Source organism: Limulus polyphemus, unplaced genomic scaffold (assembly GCF_000517525.1).
Source record: "Limulus polyphemus unplaced genomic scaffold, Limulus_polyphemus-2.1.2 Scaffold9813, whole genome shotgun sequence".
Lineage (NCBI taxonomy): Eukaryota > Metazoa > Arthropoda > Merostomata > Xiphosura > Limulidae > Limulus > Limulus polyphemus.
Window position 1 is genome coordinate 4,260 of NW_013675423.1, and position 9,912 is coordinate 14,171.

General features: G+C 31.5%; 1 protein-coding gene across 1 annotated transcript in view; it reads left to right on the forward strand.

The window, feature by feature from the left end:
* Window positions 1-9,912, forward strand: part of LOC106476107 (bromodomain adjacent to zinc finger domain protein 2B-like) — a gene marked incomplete at both ends in the record, with an annotated part of 18,372 nt that overhangs the window by 2,671 nt on the left and 5,789 nt on the right. The window contains 5 exons of the mRNA XM_022380059.1: window positions 926-1,085; window positions 2,095-2,210; window positions 3,917-3,982; window positions 4,949-4,993; window positions 8,641-8,682. Of these exons, the coding sequence (XP_022235767.1) occupies window positions 926-1,085; window positions 2,095-2,210; window positions 3,917-3,982; window positions 4,949-4,993; window positions 8,641-8,682 (429 nt within the window). The remainder of the gene's footprint in view (window positions 1-925; window positions 1,086-2,094; window positions 2,211-3,916; window positions 3,983-4,948; window positions 4,994-8,640; window positions 8,683-9,912) is intronic.

The window sequence follows — 9,912 nt, forward strand, 5'->3', positions numbered from 1 at the left end:
TGTGGTACCTGAGTCTCATATAATGATAAAAACAGACATGGTCAACATTCATAGTTGTGGTACCTGAGTCTCATATAATGATAAAAACAGACATGGTCAACATTCATAACTGTGGTACCTGAGTCTCATATAACTTGTATAAATTTGGAGGCTTAGTCTTTTCACAATAAACTAGGCTAATTGAGATGTAACATTAAAGTTTGGCTGTTTACTTTATCTAACATAAGAAGATTACTAACTGTCCTGTTTTTAATGAGTGATAAGTGAACAAGTAACCTGTGTTTGGTTTACCATCTGTAATGACTTGCAGTATCATGACTTGAAAATTACTTACTGCATGTTTTTAATGAGTGATAAGTGAACAAGTAACCTGTGTTTGGTTTACCATCGGTTATGACTTCCATTATCATGACTTGAAAATTACTAACTGTCATGTTTTTAATGAGTGATGAGTGAACAAGTAACCTGTGTTTGGTTTATCATGACTTGAAAATTACCGACCCTTTCGTAAAAAAACATTACTAGAATATAATTATTGTGAAAATAAATAATCTATGACTGGAATATGAGACACCGATTTGAAACCATTTAACACTCAAGTTTGTTTTTGTATGTTTTAAAATAACTTGTCATGAAGACTGACAGATACGAGTAGTGGAGTTTAATATGTTTTAATAATCTGGCTGATGATGGATACTGACAAGTAGTAGAGTTTAGTATGTTTTAATAATCTGGCTGATGATGGATACTGACAAGTAGTAGAGTTTAGTATGTTTTAATAATCTGGCTGATGATTAAAATCTAGTCTAGCTATAAAGATTATTAAACAGAGGTATGTGTTGCATTACTAACATAAAATATTTTTGACATGAAGTCAAAGATCCTGAAACATTACAGTTTAAGTTTACTGTTCTGAATAACCTAGTGCTACAACCTGGTTAGTGAGCAAGATGTGGTAGCTAGGATAGAAGAAGTGAGGGCCCAGAAAGGCTGTTTAGGGATACAGGTTCGACAAAGTCTACAGAAGAAAGAAACCCAGCAACACTGGGAACGTTTTAAGTTACCACATAGACTGGACCAGAAAGGTAGGAGAAAGTTAACTCTAGTATAATTCCCTTTTAAGCTTTTGTATTTTTGCCAGTAAAGTTTCTGTGTTATAGATCATAAAGTTTAACTAAGGAATCGTTAACAATTGTAGAAAAATATATTAGTTATGTTTAACCTCTTCCTAGGTGGTTCACCATTTCTTTTCTTGTAAAATCACATTTATATTTTGTTACTTTGTGAATGAATGAATTTTAGCATAAAAACCCTTTTAAATTAACTAATTCAAAATTCATCTTATAAAATTATAAGTACTAAAAGTCCTGTAATGCACTTTTTTAATGTTGTAATTTGTTTAAATTTAATGTTTTCTGGATAATTAATCATCTGTGCAGCATAGCAGGCTATTTTATTTTTGCTTTAAAGTAACTTAAACCTAAATATTTCATTTAATTCAGAACATGTATAGAGCTTTAAGCCTTGTTACATCTGTAATGGAAAATAAATGTCTCTTTGAGGACTGTGGTTATTTCCATATATTTGTTTAATAACCTTTATCATAGTTGTTGTAGTTGACTTTCTGTTTGATTCAACTACTAATTAGCTGTGAAAACTCATTAAAAATGCTCACATTTGTTTAAAACAAAGGTTTCAATAAGTTCATTAGAGTTAAATGGTAGAGTATCTCATAAAAAATTATTGGTTTAAAAGTTAAATGGTAGACAATCTGATAAAAAATTATTGGTTTAAAGAGTTAAATGGTAGAAAATCTCATAAAAAATATGGGTTTAAAGAGTTAAATGGTAGACAATCTGATAGAAAATTATTGGTTTAAAGAGTTAAATGGTAGAAGTCTACCATTTAACTCTTTAAACCCATATTTTTTATGAGATACTCTACCATTTAACTCTTTAAACCAATAATTTTCTATCAGATTGTCTACCATTTAACTCTTTAAACCCATAATTTTTTATGAGATACTCTACCATTTAACTCTTTAAACCCAATAATTTTCTATCAGATTAATCTCATTGAATAATTATTTTTTAGTAGAAAAATTATGTCATCAAAAGGAATACGAAAAGTTTGTCAAGAAACGAGAAAACTTTCAACAACTCAATCAATTGTACCTTGAGAGGGAAATGAAAGATGGACATTTTATTGAGGTAAACTGATATTACAACTTTCTTTTACCTTTAATTAGGTGTAATGGGGGTGTGTGCCTTGGTCAGGGTTCAACATTAACTTATTCACCTTGTTGGGATGGGTAGCAAACTAAGTTTACCTGAACCACTAAGTTTTTGACCTGTCCAATATGTGGCCTTGATTAAATTGTATTAGTTTCATATGTTTGATTCAAAGAAAAGGTAGAAAGTCACCAAGTTCACGATGTTTATATTTTTAAGATAAAAATTGTAATAACACGTGATCTATGATAGTTTTGTTGACTTCATTTCTGTGATGTAACTGTCCACGAGCCTTTCAAAAACTTGATTAACTTCATGGGTGGCCTTGTGGGAACAAGATTTCCAACGGCTTCTGACATTTTCAACTCTCTATGGAGTATACAACCAGTGAAAAAAAAAGTTGATTTTTTATCAGCAATATCTTGTGCTTGTTGACAAACAATGCAACTCATGACTGCATCAGTGTCCTCTATGCCCATAAACTCTTCTTTCCATGACAGCACAAATGCGTGTCTTTATTTTTCCTGCTCGTACATTTCTTTCAGGCTGTGATAACACTGCTCTTGCTTGCCCAGTGTAAAATGTGTATCAGTGTCTGTTTGTTTTTATTTACATTGTAGTTGGGGGTTCGAGAAAATGAAACAAAGTTCACACACGTGAAAAAAAGAACCTGTTGACACATGAAATGTGTCCAATTAGGAATTCTTGTAAGGATTTCCCAAAATAACAAATCAGGTAACAGTTAGGAGTCATGTAATACGGTTTTTGAGTTTGCCACTTGTTATCCTCACATAAATCATTTAGTTTTTATTTATCAGAAGGTCTAACATCTCTGGTGTAACGCTGTCAACTACCTGTTCATGTCAAATTGTGATGGAAAGCAATGAATGCATTCTGTGATCTCATGCAAAGGAAATGAAAATTTTTTTATAGTCCACCTGCTCATTGAACAATTGCACAAAGCTCATTATCTGTCCATCAGTTATATATGTCTATCCTGGATGGTCGGACAAGCCTTAATGTCGAGCCCTGACCTTTGTGGGATTAGTGTTTGAACAGTTTCTGAGTTAATCCTGTCAGGTCAGGTTCCACATTTTACTAAAAGTAAACCGAAAACATACTGCTGACCAAAAACCTTGGAAGGAACATTGATAACTTAGTGATGGGAAAAATGGCGACCTCATAAAACAATGTTTTTTAGCCATACATTAAAATATATTACTTAAATCACTTAGAATAACAAGGTAAAGAGTAATACTTAAGTTAACTCAGATTACCAAGAAAAGATTAAAATCACTCAAATTATCAAGGGAAACAGTAAAACTTAAGATCACACAGACTACCAAGGTAAATAGTAAAATTTAAGACCACTCGGATTATCATGATAAAGAGTAAAACTTAAGATCCACTACAAAGAAAATTAAAAGTTGAGGTAACTCAGTTAATTTGTAAATGGGAGAAAACCCAGATCTTGTAAGAAAGATTTATATAGTTTATAAATGAAACATTTCTTCAGTCTACTTTTGCAGACTTGAAAAGGTGTTAAAATGTTTACAATTTTTGTCAATTGTAGAGTAAAAAATTTGCTGTATAACATAATATTTACAAATATTTTCTTCATCTTGTTAATGAAATGACTTTAATTTACTATTTGCTCCTTTATGTGCATGTTATAATGTGGGCAGGATCATAGACATCGAAACAAGGAATTAAACAGACAGTGCAGGGAAGAAGCTGAACATAAGGCCAAGGTTAGTGGATTAGTCATTAAACGTTATGAGACAAAGATTAAATATGTAAATTACATTATTTCTTTAATAAAATGGGTACAAAAAAATTATCAACTATATTTAGTTCATGTGCAATATCAAGATCGTTTCTGGGGTTTCAAACCTTGTTTATGGACAGAAAAGTAAAACAAGCTTTAATATAACTCATCCAACATCTTAGGTTTAATATAAATCAACCAAAAGAAGTGTTCAGTGTTTTATTTAGTTAACTCACCCAACATCTTAGGTTTAATATAAATCAACCAAAAGAATTTTGGTTGATTTATATTAAACCTAAGATGTTGGATGAGTTAACTACATAAAACACTGAACACTTCTTTTGGTTGATTTATATTAAACCTGAGATGTTGGATGAGTTAACTACATAAAACACGAAGTGTTCGGTGTTTTATGTAGTTATCTCATCCAACATCTTAGGTTTAATATAAATCAACCAAAAGAAGTGTTCGATGTCTCATGTAGTTACCTCATCCAACATCTTAGGTTTAATATAAATCAACTAAAACAAGTGTTCAGTGTTTTATGTAGTTATCTCATCCAACATCTTAGGTTTAATATATAAAAGAAGTGTTCAATGTCTCATGTAGTTACCTCATCCAACATCTTAGGTTTAATATAAATCAACTAAAACAAGTGTTCAGTAGGTTATCTTAGGTGTTCGATCTATTTCTTGTCAAGTGTGTACTTTGCACATTAGCTGAAAGAGTTCCGAATGTTTATATAAAATAGGAATTTGGTTGTCAATATCAGTTTCAGTAATGTGGCTAGAAGACATAACTTCTGAGTTAAAATTACAGATATATACTAAAATCATTTCACAGGGTTTTTAGTGATTTTTCACATTAAAGCAACTACAATAAAGGTTAGTCATGTGCCATATTTATAAAATTTACATTATTTTCACGGCTTGCTTTTTTTTTCTGTCAGGAGAAGGAGATGAGAAGACAACAAGCTGCTATACTGAGAGAGCAGGTAAGGGAGTTTTTGTATTATTACACATGATAGAAGGGATTCTGTCTGTATGGTTTGTACAAAGTATCTTTGGTGATGAGAAAAATTGGTTGTTCCTTCTTTGTCTGTGATGTCAAGTCAGCCGATAAACTAATTATTATCTGTAAAGTTCTATAATGAAAGATATCAATCCTTCTTTGTCTGTGATGTCAAGTCAACCAATAAACTAATTATTATATGTAAAGTTCTATAATGAGAGATATCAATCCTTCTTTGTCTGTGATATCAAGTCAACCGATAAATTAATTATTATCTGTAAAGTTCTGTAATGAGAGATATCAATCCTTCTTTGTCTGTGATATCAAGTCAACCGATAAATTAATTATTATCTGTAAAGTTCTATAATGAGAGATATCAATCCTTCTTTGTCTGTGATATCAAGTCAACCGATAAACTAATTATTATCTGTAAAGTTCTATAATGAGAGATATCAACCCTTCTTTGTCTGTGATATCAAGTCAACTGATAAACTAATTATTATCTGTAAAGTTCTATAATGAGAGATATCAATCTTTCTTTGTCTGTGATATCAAGTCAACTGATAAACTAATTATTATCTGTATAGTTCTATAATGAGAGATATCAACCCTTCTTTGTCTGTGATATCAAGTCAACTGATAAATTAATTATTATCTGTAAAGTTCTATATCAGATATAATATGCTGACAAACATAACACTAGTAATTCATGTATTACTAAATTAGGTAAAAATATACTCAGTTACAATATGTAGAATAGGTTGTTGTGCGGGTACACAAATATACGTCCAGTTCACAAAAATTTTAGTAAAAAGATAAATTATGAAACTTTTATTTTCATTTAGTCATAAAATACAGACTGAAGTTATCAAATAAGTAAAGTATATTGATAAAAAATAAACAAATGTCTGGCACCAGGGAACTTATTCCAAAAATAGTTAACAGCACTCTCCAGTTGAAGAGATTTCGTGTGACCTGAGTGTAGGTCATTTACCACCCCTGAGTCATCACAGTTTCTCAGCTGTTCTTTATTAATTTAAATCTAGAAAATTATCTTTCACGAGCACAAACTTACCAGCAAAGTAAATATCAGTCGACAGGGGAGAGGGGCATTTGGATGAAGTTGATCCTGGCCATGAATGACCTTAAGAGTGTGAAGGTAATCTGGTTTTTGGAATGAGGTGGTCAACATTCATATATTCCACATAGAAGATAGAACAAAGTCTATTTTTATTGTGTAGTTTGACAAAGCAGTGTAATACCGAAATGACTTTAGAGAGCTGTGAGTGTCCAATGTCTTATTGAAAAAGGTAACTCTCCGTCAATATCTGGCTACAATAATAGTTTGAATATACCAATATTTATCATTATGGTGAGGAAATGACCCTTTCCATGGATCAGAACCAACATTATGATGACTGCCAACTATCTGTCAAACCTCAATTTATTATACTGTCATTCAGTTTCAGACATGAGTGATCCAGAGTGAACAGATGGAGTCAGTACATTCCTGGATACAAGTTGGAGATGTTTTGAGACCATGCTGTAGAAGATTACTTAATGTAGATAAAATTCAAAATCCATGGCTTTCAGCAACATGGTGGCTTCTCCAGCAGTATCATGGTCAAAAGTGCCATCTTTAGTGGTCCCTTCCAAAGTTGGCCTAACAAACAAACCTGTCTTTTCTAAAACAGAACAGTTGTCAACACAGTATCATGGTCAAATGTGCCATCTATAGTGGTCCCTTCCAAAGTTGACCTGCCAAACAAACCTGTCTTTTCTAAACCAGCACAGTTGTCAAAACAGTATCATGGTCAAAAGTGCCATCTTTAGTGGTCCCTTCCAAAGTCGACCTGACAAAAAATCTGTCTTTTCTAAAACAGCACAGTTGTCAACACAGTATCATGATCAAAAGTGCCATCTTCAGTGGTCCCTTCCAAAGTTGGCCTAACAAACAAATCTGTTTTTTCTAAACCAGTACAGTTGTCAACACAGTATCATGGTCAAAAGTGCCATCTTTAGTGGTCCCTTCCAAAGTTGACCTGACAAACAAATCTGTCTTTTCTAAAACAGCACAGTTGTCAACACAGTATCATGGTCAAAAGTGCCATCTTTAGTGGTCCCTTCCAAAGTTGGCCTAACAAACAAATCTGTCTTTTCTAAAGCAGAACAGTTGTCAACACAGTATCGTGGTCAAAAGTGCCATCTTTAGTGGTCCCTTCCAAAGTTGACCTGACAAACAAATCTGTCTTTTCTAAAGCAGAACAGTTGTCAACACAGCTATAAAATTAAGTTCAATTATTGTGTTTTATACTTAACTTATACAACATTATGTTCACTTAATAGCAAATGTTGATTTTATCTTTTTTTTCTTTCTAAAATGAAAAAAAGAGAAAAAATTTTCAAGAAAATTAAGTGGGCTAGTCTGGGCCTAAATGTTGTGACATCTCTGCCCATCATTATTATTTACTTTTTTAATTTTTTAAAAATGCTTGGTACAATCAATTATTGTTATTAACACATCCCTCAGGAGCCAAAGGGGTATCTTTACATTACAGTTTGTTGAATATTAAAAGTAAGTTCAATCTGGAAACTCCCAAAAGTGGATGGTTTTGGACGTATGTTTTCGAGACAAGTTTTCGTTTGTTAATTGATAAATTTTTAAGTGAACTACAGCATCCTCAAGTCTCCATACTAGCTAGTACTAGGGTCTACCCGTTGGGAGTAAATTTAGTATATATCAGTAAAGCCACATTCTCAACATCATTAATTAAGCAACTGCCAACCTTTTATGCTTCTTCTATCACCTTTTTATGTTTAGCTTTCAAATGAGATATGAACGATTTCACCTGTAATTTGGTAGGGAAGATCGAAGAATCACGATAGACAGCAGTTGGATGAGCAGACAGGAACACTTCGAAAGAAGCTACAGGCATAATATTGTGCTTGACTTGCCGCACAATATCTACCAAGGTGGTTTTAAATGGTTTCTGAATATCTTTGCATGTCATTTGGAAACTTCCATGTTTCTTGTGCTTGGCCATTAAGCCAGATTTCAGGCACTTTACCACTTCAAATCACTTTTCGCAGCCCCAACGTTAAAAAATGTGGGAAATGCCTTCTTTTTAGCCAATAAACATGTCCAAAAAATTTCAGTTCAGATTAAGAAAAACTGGATTGGTAGTTTTTTTTTCATGTCTAATAACTTATGAGTGAAAGCAAAGAATAATATATAATGAGGCCTATCACTAACACCAGGGTTCATTATTTCAACTGACATATGATAGATACAATATATCAAATATCATGTGTATTAAGTTGGTGATATGTTTTATAATTTTATATCAAGCTAATTGTGGAAATTAATCATAAAGGAAGTTCAGTATTACCTGTAAAGTTAATGAGAAGTCCTATAATTATAATTATTCATTTCATATTAAATGTTAAAAATCAACTTTAGTATAATTGATGAATTATTGTCTATTATACAAAGTTCACTATGAAAATTAATAATCAAGCAAATTAAATCTTATTTCTATATTGGGTTAAAATTCCCGTATTTATAGTTCTAGTTATTATTATTTTTGTTCTAGTATAATATCTGATTTGTTTCTTTCTTGTACTACCCAGGAATTGCAGAAACAAAGAGAAATGATCGTGATGATTGGTTTGGTAGGTGCATTTTTTTTGTCACTTTCCCACTTACATTCAGTAATGGTTAAAAGTTATTACCAACAAAGTTTATCAACACCATTGTTAAAGGGTTAACCCTTTCCAGACGTGTCATGGGTCAAAGGCCATGTCATCACATTTGTTGACTGGCATTCAAAATTTTATTGAACTACTATTTTATGAACTTATGTCAATAAGTTTGGTATCAAATTGTAGATTATAATTCAAATTTTAGTATGATACATTATTCAATTTCTTAATTTAAAAATGGATATTAAAAAACACTTAAACATTGATTTTTGTGTGTCATGTGGTATGTTGAATGCAGCACTGGTTCAAATTAGATGTTTGTGAAGTTAAAATACTAAGTCTATAGTTTCGTATGAATTAGAAATTCAAATTACCAATATTGACAAGCTATAATATACAATAAGAACCTCATATCTTTTCTATTTGCTGAGATATTGCTCATACACTGAATCAAACATAGTGGCTCTTCTCACTTCTTTCCAGTTTTGGAAATGGACCCTTATATACACTTACTTCAATATATGACATGTGAATAACCAATCAAAATGTCCCCCTAGTGCCTTTCTTAGTCATTTTAAAGTGTTAGGACACCATCTTGTTCTTTTGAATTAGGATTTCAAGGAGGTAGGTTGTGTATTTAGTCTGCTCAAAATTTCATATTTTTTAGGCCCAAATAAAGCTTAGTTACTAAGCTTAATAAACTATAGTAGAATTCTATGGTATTGATGTAGTAATTTATGATTTTTTAGTTATTCAAATGCATATATAAAACCTAAAAAAATTATTTTGTTTCATATCCTCCACGTGCAAAATTTTTAAAAGCTTAGCAACCTACACGAAGAAGCAAGCAAGAAAAAAGGTTGTAACTAGAAGAGATAATTGTTTGTTTTATTTCTTTATTTACTGTTCTATGTTTTAAGAAAAATAAGTTGAATAACTTATTTCTAAATAGTAATAATCTATATACATATATAATGTATAATACTTGGAAATGTGACTGTATTTTACAAAATACTAGTCTACTAAAACACAGCCAAGACAGGTCACTTTGTAAAGATTAAAGGTCAGTTTTATAATATTTGATACGTAACATGAGAGCATGTGTGCCGAATCATTGAAACTTCTGTATTGTTAGTCAGGCATGGCTGAAAGGTCAATATAATAAAAATAATATATATATATATATATATATATATAATG